Here is a 15,342-nt window from a genome sequence, read left to right on the forward strand (position 1 = left end):
ACTACTGAGGGTAGACAGAGAGAGAGGAGACTATTACTGAGGGTAGAGAGAGAGAGGAGACTACTACTGAGGGTAGAGAGAGAGGAGACTACTACTGAGGGTAGAGAGAGAGAGGAGACTACTACTGAGGGTAGAGAGAGAGAGGAGACTACTACTGAGGGTAGAGAGAGAGAGAGGAGACTACTACTGAGGGTAGAGAGAGAGAGAGGAGACTACTACTGAGGGTAGAGAGAGAGAGAGAGGAGACTACTACTGAGGGTAGAGAGAGAGAGGAGACTACTACTGAGGGTAGAGAGAGAGATTGAACTCCTAATGTCTTCATCTCTACAGAGGCTGCCAACCAGGACGTGGACCAGTCTGCCAAGAGGCCCAAGAGAGGTATTACCCCAAGTTACACACCTCCTGCTAACCTCTGACAGGGAAGAGCAACACACATAGTTGATCCTGTGTGTGTGTGTGTGTGTGTGTGTGTGTGTGTGTGTGTGTGTGTGTGTGTGTGTGTGTGTAGGTCAGAGGAAACCCTCCACAGCCAAAGGAGCCAAGAAGTCCAGCAGATCGGCAGAGTCCTCCGAGGAGAGGTGAGAGGAGGGGGGGAGGAGAGAGGAGGGGTGTGTGTTTTGTGGGGGTGTGTGTGTGTGAACATTGTACCATGAAGTAGTATTGTACCAGTAGTATTGTATTAGTAGTATTGTATCAGTAGTATTGTACCAGTAGTATTGTATCAGTAGTATTGTACCAGTATTATTGTACTAGTAGTATTGTATCAGTAGTATTGTACCAGTAGTATTGTACCAGTAGTATTGTATCAGTAGTATTGTACCAGTAGTATTGTATCAGTAGTATTGTACCAGTAGTATTGTACCAGTAGTATTGTATCAGTAGTATTGTATTAGTAGTATTGTATCAGTAGTATTGTATCAGTAGTATTGTACCAGTAGTATTGTACCAGTAGTATTGTACCAGTAGTATTGTATCAGTAGTATCAGTAGTATTGTATCAGTAGTATTGTACCAGTAGTATTGTATCAGTAGTATTGTACCAGTAGTATTGTACCAGTAGTATTGTATCAGTAGTATTGTATCAGTAGTATTGTACCAGTAGTATTGTATTAGTAGTATTGTATCAGTAGTATTGTACCAGTAGTATTGTATTAGTAGTATTGTATCAGTAGTATTGTACCAGTAGTATTGTATCAGTAGTATTGTACCAGTAGTATTGTACCAGTAGTATTGTATCAGTAGTATTGTATCAGTAGTATTGTACCAGTAGTATTGTATCAGTAGTATTGTACCAGTAGTATTGTATTAGTAGTATTGTATCAGTAGTATTGTACCAGTAGTATTGTATCAGTAGTATTGTATTAGTTTCTTAATTGTCCCTGAATGTTGAAATGGATCCGTTCTGTATATCACCTTTAACTTCTCCTCCTCTTGTCTCCCCCCTCCTCTCCGTCCGTCTCCCCCCTCCTCTCCGTCCGTCTCCCCCCTCCTCTCCGTCCGTCTCCCTCCCCCGCCTCCTCTCTCTCTGTCCCCCTCCTCTGTCTCCCTCCCCCTCCTCCTCTTGTCTCCCCCCTCCTCTCCGTCCGTCTCCCTCCTCTCCCTCCCCCTCCTCCTCTTGTCTCCCCCCTCCTCTCCGTCCGTCTCCCTCCCCCTCCTCCTCTTGTCTCCCCCCTCCTCTCCGTCCGTCTCCCTCCCCCTCCTCCTCTGTCTCCCTCCCCCTCCTCTCTTGTCCTCCTCCTCTCCCTCCATAGTGATGGGGAGAATGTTCCAGACTCTGTGCCGGTACCTCGTCCATCCCGCCGGGCCAAGACGGCAGCTTTGGACAAAACCAGACTGGACCTCAGTGCCCTCATCAACCAGGAGGCCAACACCTCGTAGAGTCCCAGGTCAGATAGGGTAGAGAGGTCAGAGTTCAGGAGTGTAGCTGCCCAGTGGAATCACTAATGTATCAGAGTAGTGGACATGACAGGTCTCTCACCCTGTTGATCTACAAAAGGAATTCCTATCATCAACCTGAATTAAAAAATGTATTTTTATTGGATTAAATAAAATAAATTAAAATTCTCTCTTCCCGGTTGTGTCTCTCTGCTGTAATTCTCTCTTAGTTATTGAACCTGTATTCCTCCAGGAAGTCACATTGAGGAGAGCTCTGTATTCCTCCAGGAAGTCCCATTGAGGTCAGGAGAACTCTGGTTTCCTCCAGGAAGTCCCATTGAGGTCAGGAGAACTCTGTATTCCTCCAGGAAGTCCTATTGAGGTCAGGAGAGCTCTGTATTCCTCCAGGAAGTCCCATTGAGGTCAGGAGAGCTCTGTATTCCTCCAGGAAGTCCCATTGAGGTCAGGAGAACTCTGTATTCCTCCAGGAAGTCCCATTGAGGAGAGCTCTGTATTCCTCCAGGAAGTCCCATTGAGGTCAGGAGAGCTCTGTATTCCTCCAGGAAGTCACATTGAGGTCAGGAGAGCTCTGTATTCCTCCAGGAAGTCCCATTGAGGTCAGGAGAACTCTGTATTCCTCCAGGAAGTCCCATTGAGGTCAGGAGAACTCTGTTTTCCTCCAGGAAGTCCCATTGAGGTCAGGAGAACTCTGTTTTCTTCCAGGAAGTCCCATTGAGGTCAGGAGAGCTCTGTATTCTTCCAGGAAGTCCCATTGAGGTCAGGAGAGCTCTGTATTCCTCCAGGAAGTCCCATTGAGGTCAGGAGAACTGGGGGGACGACTGGACTCTGTGTGGGGGGGGGGGGCTAGACTCTGTGTGTGTGGGGGGGGGCTAGACTCTGTGTGTGTGTGGGGGGGGGGGGCTGGACGGTGTGTGGTACAGTACTGAGATGGTCATTATCACCGACCGCAACACATTGGTCCAGTTCCTGCCAGACTGCAGACGCGTGACCGATCTTACGTATCAGCCAATCACATCGTATGGAATAGCTATCGGATGATCTACACTGAACAAAAATAAACGAAAGATTTCACTGAGTTACAGTTCATACAAGGAAATTAGTCAAATTAATTAGGTCCTAATCTATGGATTTCACATGACTGGGAATACAGACATCCCTCTGTTGGTCACAGATCCCTTTAAAAAGAAGGTAGGGGTGTGGATCAGAAAACCAGTCAGTATCTGGTGTGACCACATGCCTAACGCAGCACGACACGTCTCCTTCACATAGAGTTGATCAGGCTGTTGATTGTGGCCTGTTGGAATGTTGTCCCACTTCCTCTTCAATGGCTGTGTGAAGTTTCTGGATATTGGCGGGAACTGGAACACTCTGTCGTTCACACGTCGATCCAGAGCATCCCAAACATGCTCAATGGGTGACATGTCTGGTGAGTATGCAGGTCATGGAAGAACTGGGACGTTTTCAGCTTCCAGGAATTGTGTCCAGATCCTTGTGACATGGGTCCGTGTATTATCATGCTGAAACATGAGGTGATGGTGGTGGATGAATGGCACCATAATGGGCCTCAGGATCTCGTCACGGTATCTCTGTTGTCGTGTCTTTGGCATCATTAAAGTGAAGACTGTTATTTTATCAAATCAATTCTCTGTAATTATTATTACGTGATTTAAACTAATCATTTAAATGTAATTAACTAGGAAGTCGGGGCACCAAGGAAAATATTCAGATTACAAAGTTATAATTTTCCTAATATAACTCTTCAGATATTTTAATATCTGATCGATTAGTCTTCGAATTAATGAATTATTCTTTACCTCACGTTAGTCTCCATTCCAAACGTCGTAAATTGTTGGTTATCTGCACGAACCCAGCCTTCACTATGAGTCATCCATACATCAATTGTGTCTTTAAAATCATTTATTTATTATCTAACTAAATAAATCACAGAAATGCATAAACAGACAGTAGATATGGTTACAAGGAAATGATAGGGGAATGTGCCCTAGTGGGCTAAACCGGCGGCTTGTTAGAAGGACTGAGAAGGGCGCGATAGATAAGAGACACTACAGAGTTGATAATTATAACCATTGAAACGCTAATCCTTTGCACATGAACGCTCACTCATTCGGATATATTTACGCTCAGTGTGTCGTCGTGATCTCTGTTGGAATGTTCATCCGCCCGTCTTTCGTGGTTAGAATGGATAGTTCAGAGTAACATTCAGCCATGTCGTTATAGAATAGATGTTTTGTCGGTCCTCGCATCCAATGGTACATAATCCCTAGCTGCAGACTAGTCATTTAGTATCGAAGAGTTGCTCTTATTCTGTCTGAATCGATAGTCTCAGAGTTTCAACAACCATTACAACCTTAGGTTTTATGGTCTCTCCTCAAACCTTAGCTCCCTCGATGCTCGAGGTATGCGTGGTCTGTCGGGGGTTTATATCCAGAACAGCAGGAAAGGGGCTGTCCCATGACACCAGATCAATGTCTGTGCTCATTGGGCGGGCCTACGACTCAGTTAAACTCCAAAGGGAATTGGACTCTCCTTAAACAGTTTAAAATCACATTACAGAATTTCACAAATAGTTTCATTTTTACATTTTAGTCATTCAGCAGACACTCTTATCCAGAGCAACTTACAGTAGTGAATGCATACATTTCATGATTATTTTTTTGTTTGTGCGGGCCCCCCGTGGGAATCGAACCCACAACCCTGGCGTTGCAAACACCATGCTCTACCAACTGAGCCACAGGGAAGGCCTTACTCATTCATTTTATACAATAATTAGATGCAAGCCTCACAACTGAGACTCTTGTATAAACAGAGTTATGGTAATGTGGCTGTATTGTCTCTCAATGAGTTTCACAAACATTAAACGAAATGGACCGGGTCGGTCGTAGCTGGATTCTTCATTCTCCAAAACATGGACGTTGTTCAGTTCTCAAGTTCTGTGATGTATACGAAGTTCCTTTGTTGTACTGTGAAACCTCTAGGAATTTACGACCTGCGATAACAGAGCCTGGGTGTAGGGGGGAGAGAGAGAGGAATTTACGACCTGCGATAACAGAGCCTGGGTGTAGGGGGAAGAGAGAGAGGAATTTACGACCTGCGATAACAGAGCCTGGGTGTAGGGGGGAGAGAGAGAGGAATTTACGACCTGCGATAACAGAGCCTGGGTGTAGGGGGGAGAGAGAGAGGAATTTACGACCTGCGATAACAGAGCCTGGGTGTAGGGGGAAGAGAGAGAGGAATTTACGACCTGTGATAACAGAGCCTGGGTGTAGGGGGAAGAGAGAGAGGGGGATGGTGCTCGCTATACCCAAAGAGGCCCACGTTGTGACACTGTGCATTCATCTGACTTGCCTAGTTAAATAAAATTTACATCAATAAAATACAATTGTGTTGCTTATGCCTGCCCCATACCATAACCCCACCTCCACCATGGGGCCCTCTGTTCACAATGTTGACATCAGCAAACTGCTCGCCCACACGACGCCATACACGCTGTCTGCCATCTGCCCGGTACAGTTTGAAACCGGGATTCATCTGTGAAGAGAACACTTCTCCAGCGTGCCAGTGGCCATCGAAGGTGAACATTTTCCCCACTGAAGTCAGTTACGATGCCAAACTGTAGTCAGGTCAAGACCCTGGTGAGGACGACGAGCAACGCAGACGAGCTTCCCTGAGACGGTTTCTGACAGTTGGTGACGAAATACTTTGGTTGTGCAAACCCACAGTTTCATCAGCTGTCTGGGTGGCTGGTTTCAGACGATTGTGGAGGTCCTGGGCTGGCGTGGTTACACGTGGTCTACAGTTTTGAGGCCGATTTCTCTAAAACGACGGAGGCGACTCGATGGTAGAGCAATTAACATGAAATTATCTGGCAACAGCTCTGGTGAACATTCCTGCAGTCAGCATGCCAATTGCTCCCTCAAAACTTGAGATATCTGTGGCATTGTGCTGTGAGACAAAACTGTACATTTTAGAGTGGCCTTTTATTGTCCCCAGCACAAGGTGCACCTGTGTAATGATCATGCTGTTTAATCAGCTTCTTGATATTCCACGCCTGTCAGGTGGATGGATTATCAAAGGAGAAATGCTCACTAACAGGGATGTAAACAATTTTTTTGCACAAAACTTGAGAGAAATAAGCTTTATCTGCATACAGAAAATGTGTTTTTATATACATTTTGATTAAAAAATTTAAAAACCTGTTTTTGCTTTGTCACTATGGGGTATTGTGATGTCACTATGGGGTATTGTGTGTAGATTGCTGATGCCTGACTGCACAGCAATCTGGGTTGGCGCCCCCCCCCCCTTGGGTTGTGCCGTGGCGGAGATTTTTGTGGGCTGTACTCGGCCTTGTCTTAGGACGGTAAGTTGGTGGTTGGAGACATCCCTCTAGTGGTGTGGGGGCTGTGCTTTGGCAAAGTGGGTGGGGTTATATCCTGCCTGTTTGGCCCTGTCCGGGGGTATCATCGGATGGGGCCACAGTGTCTTCTGATCCCTCCTGTCTCAGCCTCCAGTATTTATGCTGCAGTAGTTTATGTGTCGGGGGGCTAGGGTCAGTCTGTTACATCTGGAGTATTCTTGTCTTATCCGGTGTCCTGTGTGAATATAAATATGCTCTCTCTAATTCTCTCTTTCTTTCTTTCTCTCGGAGGACCTGAGCCCTAGGACCATGCCTCGGGACTACCTGGCATGATGACTCCTTGCTGTCCCCAGTCCACCTGGCCATGCTGCTGCTCCAGTTTCAACTGTTCTGCCTGCGGCTACGGAACCCTGACCTGTTCACCGGACGTGCTTGTTGCACCCTCGACAACTACTATGATTATTATTATTTGACCATGCTGGTCATTTATGAACATTTTAACATCTTGACCATGTTCTGTTATAATATCCACCCGGCACAGCCAGATGAGGACTGGCCACCCCTCATAGCCTGGTTCCTCTCTAGGTTTCTTCCTAGGTTTTTGGCCTTTCTAGGGAGTTTTTCCTAGCCACCGTGCTTCTACACCTGCATTGCTTGCTGTTTGGGGTTTTAGGCTGGGTTTCTGTACAGCACTTTGAGATATCAGCTGATGTACGAAGGGCTATATAAATAAATTTGATTTTGATTTAATCTGATCTATTGAACATGTCGGCTAACCATATACGATATAGCCATCTGATCTATTGAACATGTCAGCTAACCATATACGATATAGCCATCTGATCTATTGAACATGTCGGCTAACCACATACGATATAGCCATCTGATCTATTGAACATGTCGGCTAACCATATACGATATAGCCATCTGACGCCTGACTGCACAGTCGATGACGTGGTACGTAAACGCCTAAGCAGTTTGGTGAGAGGGGGTGAGGAGAGGCTGGGTGAGGGGGGAGAGGCTGGGTGAGAGGGGGTGAGGAGAGGCTGGGTGAGGGGGTCAGGAGAGGATGGGTGAGGGGGGTGAGGAGAGGCTGGGTGAGGGGGGGTGAGGAGAGGCTGGGTGAGGGGGGGTGAGGCTGGGTGAGAGGGGGTGAGGAGAGGCTGGGTGAGGGGGTAGAGGCTGGGTGAGAGGGGGTGAGGAGAGGCTGGGTGAGAGGGGGTGAGGAGAGGCTGGGTGAGGGGGTGAGGAGAGGCTGGGTGAGAGGGGGTGAGGAGAGGCTGGGTGAGGGGGTGAGGAGGGGCTGGGTGAGAGGGGAGAGGCTGGGTGAGAGGGGGTGAGGAGAGGCTGGGTGAGGGGGGGAGAGGCTGGGTGAGGGGGTGAGGAGAGGCTGGGTGAGGGGGTGAGGAGAGGCTGGGTGAGGGGGTGAGGAGAGGCTGGGTGAGGGGGGAGAGGAGAGGCTGGGTGAGGGGGTGAGGAGAGGGGGGGTGAGGAGAGGCTGGGTGAGGGGGTGAGGAGAGGATGGGTGAGAGGGGGTGAGGAGAGGCTGGGCTGCTAGGAGACTGTGGCTTCCCTGGTCTGTCATCAACATGTCAATAACAACAGATTTATATCATCAGGCTGGTCTGTCATCAACATGTCAATAACAACAGATTCATATCATCAGGATGGTCTGTCATCATGTCAATAACAACAGATTTATATCATCAGGCTGGTCTGTCATCAACATGTCAATAACAACAGATTTATATCATCAGGATGGTCTGTCATCAACATGTCAACAACAACAGATTTATATCATCAGGATGGTCTGTCATGTCAATAACAACAGATTTATATCATCAGGCTGGTCTGTCATCAACATGTCAATAACAATAGATTTATATCAGGCTGGTCTGTCATCAACATGTCAATAACAGATTTATATCATCAGGCTGGTCTGTCATCAACATGTCAATAACAATAGATTTATATCAGGATGGTCTGTCATCAACATGTCAATAACAACAGATTTACATCATCAGGCTGGTCTGTCATCAACATGTCAATAACAACAGATTTATGTCATCAGGATGGTCTGTCATCAACATGTCAATAACAACAGATTTACATCAGGCTGGTCTGTCAATAACAACAGATTTATGTCATCAGGATGGTCTGTCATCAACATGTCAATAACAACAGATGTATGTCATCAGGATGGTCTGTCATCAACATGTCAATAACAACAGATTTACATCAGGCTGGTCTGTCAATAACAACAGATTTATATCATCAGGCTGGTCTGTCTGGGGAGTGATAGAGGGAGGAGGGTAGTGGGGGAAATAACCCCCAGGGTTAATAACCTCTGGGGGGGTACAGGGTTAATAACCTCTGGGGGGGTACAGGGTTAATAACCTCTGGGGGGGTACAGGGTTAATAACCTCTGGGGGGGTACAGGGTTAATAACCTCTGGGGGGGTACAGGGTTAATAACCTCTGGGGGGGGTACAGGGTTAATAACCTCTGGGGGGGGTACAGGGTTAATAACCTCTGGGGGGGTACAGGGTTAATAACCTCTGGGGGGGTACAGGGTTAATAACCCCTGGGGGGGTACAGGGTTAATAACCTCTGGGGGGGGGTACAGGGTTAATAACCTCTGGGGGGGTACAGGGTTAATAACCTCTGGGGGGGTACAGGGTTAATAACCTCTGGGGGGGTACAGGGTTAATAACCTCTGGGGGGGTACAGGGTTAATAACCTCTGGGGGGGTACAGGGTTAATAACCTCTGTAACCCTCTGGGGGGGTACAGGGTTAATAACCTCTGGGGGGGTACAGGGTTAATAACCTCTGGGGGGGTTAATAACCTCTGGGGGGGTACAGGGTTAATAACCTCTGCATGGGATCCATAATGCAACAGGTCTGATTTAACGTTCACACACAACAAGCAGGTCTGATCTCATTCACGTTTATTCATTAATGCTCTGGGTGAAAACTTAAACAAAAAAACAGACAGAAAAGCCCAAATAACCCAACAACAACAACAACAACATTGTTTAAAAACACAAAAAGGCAATGTTACCCTGTTAGCAGAGATCACATCATCTTTAAAATATCAAGCACACTAGAAGGTGGTTCCCCGGATAAATCCCGGCCAAAGTTAAAAACATTCTCCACTACACAACGGTCCAAAGTAGTTTACTACGTCGAGGATACGGTGTCCGTTAGAGATGAACCCGTAGCTTCTGGACACAGTCAATATGAAGTAGTAGGGTTTTAAAAGTCACAAATAGCACCTTGTTCTCTATATAGTGTACTACTTTTTGACCAGAGCCGCTCTGGTAGTGCACTAAATAGGGCAGGGAGGGGGATCAAACTGATTCCATACAGGGCTCTAGTGTCCGATGGTATTTTCTCTTCGCCCTTTCAATTAAAAAGACCGTGGCAACCAGGTGAAGGGAGGGGGGGGGAGTTCGTTACTAATTAGTGACCTTTTTTAATTAAAATCAGGAAGGAAAAAAAGACCGCAGACACTCGACCATCCGTGTAATGAGTCTAATTAAAACTATAGGGGATATATTGTCATTTAGGGGCCGCGACTACGGCCCGGTCCAGCTCCAGTCTGCTGGTTGATTTGTTAGATCATGAGGTATGTTGTTTTGTAGGGGGGAGGGAGAGGGGAGGGGATGGGGGAGGGGATGGGGGGGATGGGATGGGGGGGAGGGGAATCATGGCGCTGCTTCTATAATGCAACAGACACACATTAACCTTTAACCTTCATACAAAATGGCTGCCGTGGCAGAGCATACTAAAAACCTAATTCAGTTCTTCCACCCTAACCACCACACCGAAGTGTCCCTGCGTCATGGATCTAACGTGGACTTGTGTTAGTAACATGGTGGCTACTCCCTCCCTTCCAAGCTGATGTTTATAAATCCACCCTATTCCCTATATAGTGTACTACTATAGACCAGAGCCCTATGGCCCCCTCTTCCCTATATAGTGCACTACTTTAGACCAGAGCCCTATGGCCCCCTCTTCCCTATATAGTGCACTACTTTAGACCAGAGCCCTATGGCACCCTATTCCCTACATAGTGCACAACTTTATACCAGAGCCCTATGGCACCCTATTCCCTACATAGTGCACTACTTTTGACCTGAACATTATATGGCCCTGGTCTAAAATAGTGCCCTATATATATAGGGAATAGGGTGCCATTGGAGACGAAGACTCAAGAGTTGAAGTCTGAATGCGTACTCTCCCAACGGGCCTCCAGGCTCATTACTGAATGCGTACTCTCCCAACGGGCCTCCAGGCTCATTACTGAATGCGTACTCTCCCAACGGGCCTCCAGGCTCATTACTGAATGCGTACTCTCCCAACGGGCCTCCAGGCTCATTACTGAATGCGTACTCTCCCAACGGGCCTCCAGGCTCATTACAACAGAACTTGACGGGTTGGTAGTTGTATCAGACAATACAGAAGAAGAAAAAGGTGTGTCGAAGTTAATAAACATTCTGTACAAACATATCCACAGTTTGGTTTTTTTAAAGCAGTGGGACGGGGGACACGGGACTGAATAGTTTAAAAATAGTGCAACGTCAAGCTTCTTCTTGGTTAAACTTTTTCCTTCTGCTACATAATACCGAGGGACAGTCTGAAGGCACCGGTAGTTGTTTACACCCAGTCACCGTTGGAGACGGAGGGAGGAGCGTCCCCAATACAGTTACAACACGGTCACCGTGGAGACGGGACGGAGGGGGACAGTCAGGTTCCTGCAGAGATGAGGGAGAGTAGAATGTTTGCGATTAAAAACAATGATTTGTACCTGAACAACATACGGAGCCAGATTAAGAATAATTCTATACTAAATCGGCTACTTGACTGTCAGAATGTACAGGAAACAACAGGAAGTTAAGTCATTACCCAGTATAAAGTCACGCCACCGCGGCCCGGTCAGGCCCCTCCCACGCGATTTTCTCATGACTTTCGTTGGCGGCGGGGTCGGTGATTGGCTCGTGGCTTTCGTTGGAGGCGGGGTCGGTGATTGGCTCGTGGCTTTCGTTGGCGGGGTCGGTGATTGGCTCGTGGCTTTCGTTGGCGGCGGGGTCGGTGATTGGCTCGTGGCTTTCGTTGGCGGCGGGGTCGGTGATTGGCTCATGGCTTTCGTTGGAGGCGGGGTCGGTGATTGGCTCGTTGCTTTCGTTGGCGGCGGGGTTGGTGATTGGCTCGTGGCTTTCCCTGAATTTTTCTGTTTGCCGCACCTGTTCCCGGCTCGGACCCGGTTGTGCTCCTGAACCATCACCTCCTGCGGCGAGCTGCTAGACTCCTTCCAGGGAACTCCCCTCTTCCCGGCTCGGACCCGGTTGTGCTCCTGAACCATCACCTCCTGCGGCGAGCTGCTAGACTCCTTCCAGGGAACTCTCCTCTTCCTTCTCTCAGTTTTCACAGCTTTGTCGTACTCTTCCCTCCTCTCCTCCTGTCTGGTCTCGTCGGGGCAGTATGTGTCGTCTAGATTGACGGTGCAGACGTCCCACTCCTCCTCAACGGTGGACTCTGTGTCGGGGGAGTTGATCTTCTTGAGGAACACGCAACACTCCTTCAGAGTCTCTGGACTCCAGGCTTTAGAGCTGAGACGCTGCTGTTTGGTGAGGCCTGTCAGCTGGTCGGGGCTGCAGGGCTGACTGATCTCTGAGGAGGCAGGTAGACAGTGGTGATGTGGAGAAGAGGTGAGCTCCTCCCTGGGCTGAGCAGAAGGGCAGACCTGGTCAGGTGAATTTCCTACCTCCACCAGGCTTCTCCTCCAGATCGCCTGGTTGTACCTCAGCCTGTTGGGCTGCTTGGCTCTGAGGGTCCAGGTAAGGAACTTTTCTCTGACTCTGAGCAGAGTGGTTCTGTACGTCCCGAGGGCCCTGACCTTCCTCCATGGAGCTCTGAGACGCAGCCCGCCTGACGCCGGCCTCGCAGTGAACAGACGCCGCCTGGCATTCAGCTCTTTTCCACGTCGGAGCCGTTCCTGGGCTAGACGGAGCTGGGCGGGGCTCTTCGGCACAGCTTTGGCAAACTTCTTGATGTGTTTGCGTAGTCGCATGGTCTGCGGGCTGGGAAAGGCGCTCCCCCTGCTGGCGGTCCGGGGGTAGTGAAGGAGCTCATAGGGGTTTCGGGAGCTGGTCTTCTTCACAATGCCCAGAGACTGAGTCTCAGTGGTCTGCATGAACCAGGATGCCAGCCTCTCCACGCTGCAGCGCTGGTCAAACAGCAGCCGCACCGCCGACCCAACCTCTGGCTTCCAGGAGGACAAAGAGTCATCGTCGAGTCTCTGCTTGGCGGACATGATCGTCCCCGTCCTGGTGGTATGGGTGGTAGTGGCTGCGGAAGTGACCCAGCTGTGGGATATGAGGCGGATCCTGCGAGCCAGCTCTTGGTTCAGGCTGTCCTGGTCGGAGGAGACGGGCCACCACCTCAACGCCTCGCTGGAGCTGGCCGGGAAAATGGAGTCTACCGAAACCCCCGCCACCTGGCTCAGGTCCTCACACAACACCCCTCCTCTTCCCTCGCTCTTCCTCTCCTCCTTCCCAGACAGCAGCTCCTTCTGCCCTGGGGTGTCCTCTCCTCCCTCCTCCTTCCTCCTGCGATGGCTGCCCTTGCTGCTGGCCCTGTTGATCAGTAGCTGTCTGGATCGGCGCAGCAGGGCGGTACTGTGGCTCAGGGACCTAGAGGTGGAGGTGGCTACAGAGTGAAGCAGGTACACTGAAGGCTTCCTCACCCTCACAGAGTGACGCACCGCCAACAGAGGAGGAGTCTGGGTCTGTCGCTCCCTCTCTCCATCCTCGGACTCTGTCGTTCTCTCGGTCTGCATCCGAGTGTCGTCGTCACTAGATGGCGTGCTGCTGATTTTCTTGGGCTCTTTGGAAGGCTGGGGTTCAGGAAGGAGGGCTTTCCGCTGACAGAGCTTCTCCGGAGATTTCCTGGCTGCGTCCCGGTTCATGTGGATCTTGCGTTTCCCCGGCGACCTGGTGGTGATGGTAACGGAGATTCCGGAGATCTTGACCTTGGCGGGTCTCCCTGGACGACGCATGGCCGCGGTACACTGCAGCTTCTGGCACTTGATAATGTTGCTGCTGTTGCTGGCGTGGGGAGCGAACCTCTTCTCCTTCACCGGTCTGACAAAGTTCAGATCCATCAGCTGCTCTGTAGCCTGGAGACAAGCAGCCTCCTCCGACACGGTTCTCTTGGTCCTGTGGGAGCGTCCGTACACCACGGTGATCTTCAGGTTCCTGTTGGCTGGGTTTCTCTCCTCGTTGCCCTCCTCCCCGGTGCTGCAGCCTAAGGGAACTCCACCGGACCGGTCCTGACCCCCCTGCCTGGAGCCACAGCTCGGCTCTACACCCCTTTGCTTGGGCGGGCGGCCGATCGGCCTCTTGGCCCTCTTCTCCAGCTGGGGGCCCAGCTTCTTGGGACGTCCCGGACGTCTCTTCGTGGGGGTGGTTTCACGAAAAGGAGGCGGGCCATCTCCGTTCTGGGACCCGGGGGAACGTTTTGGCGGGCTACCCCCCTCTCCTCTCGTCGTTCCACACAGCTTTGGTGATGACGATACGGTGTTCTTCGGTGGACTCCTGGTTTTAAGCGGACTCCTGGTCTGGGGGGGACTCCTGGTCTGGGGGGGACTCCTGGTCTGGGGGGGACTCCTGGTCTGGGGGGGACTCCTGGTCTGGGGGGGACTCCGGGTTTTAGGTGGATTGTGAGTCTTCTCTGGGGTCTTCTCTGGACTTCCAGCCCACGATGACTCCTCACAGGGGTCAAAGGTCTCCTGTCCATGCCAGCTGGATCCTGGTGCAGCCGCCTTCAGGGTGTACCTCACCCCCTCTTCACCCACTACTGCAGATACAAACATCAGCTTGATAGGGCTGGTGTACTGAGGTTGCTCTGTGTGGACCTCACCCTCTGACCTGAAGGCTGTCTGAGGGCTCGCTGATTGGGACTGGGAGTCTGGGTGCTGACCCTGGGGTTGGAAGGAGCGTAAGCGCCCAAAAGGTTTGGCTGCTCTGAGCCTAACGTCTGCCCTGTTCTGGGAGCGGTGTTTACGGGGACTCTGCTGCTCAGAGGAAGATGCAGTGACGGGAATCAACTGACCTCGTCTCTGTGACTCACGGTCTGAACTCTGACCTCCTGCTGTTGATCTACAGCCTCTGTCTCCTCTCCTCTCCTGACTGACAACCTCAGGACTGGATGCCAGCGGTAATTCTTCTTCTCTTGCTTCGCCCAACCCCTCAGCCGTGTCTGTGGCCGAGGATGGGAAGTCTGTCTGATTGGTGTTGGGGGCATTTAGTGGTGGCCGATCCTTTGGCGTCCTCTGGGCGGAGAAGATTCTCTCTGAGAAACAGGCAGCAGAATACATCATCCTGGGCTCTGTGACGTAGGAGGAGAACCGCTGGGGAGGGACGATATTCCTCCTGGACCTCCCAGCCTCGCTGCTCCTCCTCACCACCACCACCTTGCTGCTGCTGCCTGGCTGGGACCTCTTGCCTCTCCTGGTTATGCAGGGGTGGGAAGGGCTATTCCTGGCTGACACTCTGCTACTGTCCTTGCTGCAGCCTGCTGTTTCTGCTGTCTCCTCCTCTTCCTCTCTACTCCTCTCAGGAAGACCACTGCCATGGTCACAGGTGCTACTGGTACTACCTGGTGACTCCTCCTCTCTCCTCCTCTTCTCAGGGAGGTCATTCCTACTGCTGTCCTGACAGGTGATGTTCCAGCTCTCTGGTTTGTGTTGGTCCTCCTGCGGGTGACTCTGTTGTGTAGAGGAGAGGACTGGGGGTTTCTCCATCTCCTCCTTCACGCCAACTCTATCCTTCGTAACTCTCACTGGACCTGCCTCCTCTGCTGTCACCTCCGTCGCTCCCTCCTTCTCTGACACTCTCTCTGTCTCTGCTGTCACCCTCTCCGTCTCTCCCTCCTTCATCCTCTCCGTCTCTCCCTCCTTCACCCTACCGGTCTCTCCCTCCTCCGTCTCGCCCTCCTTCACTCTACCCGTCTCTCCCTCCTTCACCCTCTCCGTCCCTCCCTCCTTCACTCTACCGGTCTCTCCCTCCT

The 15,342-nt window shown here is 50.5% G+C and overlaps 2 protein-coding genes across 5 annotated transcripts in view; one reads left to right on the top strand and one right to left on the bottom strand.

Annotated features, from left to right (window-relative positions):
* Positions 1 to 2,069, top strand: part of LOC115185818 (condensin complex subunit 3) — a 41,506-nt gene extending 39,437 nt beyond the window's left edge. The window contains exons 20-22 of the mRNA XM_029745841.1: positions 331 to 378; positions 509 to 578; positions 1,751 to 2,069. Of these exons, the coding sequence (XP_029601701.1) occupies positions 331 to 378; positions 509 to 578; positions 1,751 to 1,877 (245 nt within the window). The 3' untranslated portion in view covers positions 1,878 to 2,069. The remainder of the gene's footprint in view (positions 1 to 330; positions 379 to 508; positions 579 to 1,750) is intronic.
* An 8,725-nt stretch (positions 2,070 to 10,794) lies between these two features.
* On the bottom strand, positions 10,795 to 15,220 carry LOC115185817 (serine/arginine repetitive matrix protein 2). 4 transcript variants are annotated; one of them, XM_029745838.1, is made up of 3 exons: positions 13,977 to 15,220; positions 11,179 to 13,922; positions 10,795 to 11,027 (listed from the first exon to the last, which is right to left on the bottom strand). In XM_029745838.1, the coding sequence occupies exons 1-3, from the start codon at positions 15,209 to 15,211 to the stop codon at positions 11,020 to 11,022; spliced, it is 3,987 nt and encodes a 1,328-aa protein (XP_029601698.1). In that variant the 5' UTR covers positions 15,212 to 15,220; the 3' UTR covers positions 10,795 to 11,019. The 4 variants fall into 4 exon arrangements, with proteins under 4 accessions (XP_029601698.1, XP_029601700.1, XP_029601699.1 ...); XM_029745840.1 differs by having other exon boundaries at positions 11,179 to 11,557; positions 11,639 to 15,220; XM_029745839.1 differs by having other exon boundaries at positions 11,179 to 11,551; positions 11,633 to 15,220.
* Positions 15,221 to 15,342: the final 122 nt, after the last annotated feature.

This window comes from Salmo trutta, unplaced genomic scaffold, assembly GCF_901001165.1.
Source record: "Salmo trutta unplaced genomic scaffold, fSalTru1.1, whole genome shotgun sequence".
In the NCBI taxonomy this organism is placed as follows: domain Eukaryota; kingdom Metazoa; phylum Chordata; class Actinopteri; order Salmoniformes; family Salmonidae; genus Salmo; species Salmo trutta.

Bases quoted from the DNA above. Each gene is read 5' to 3' on its own strand.
- LOC115185817 (XM_029745837.1), bottom strand. From the start codon at position 15,211: ATGAAGGAGGGAGAGACGGAGAGGGTGACAGCAGAGACAGAGAGAGTG.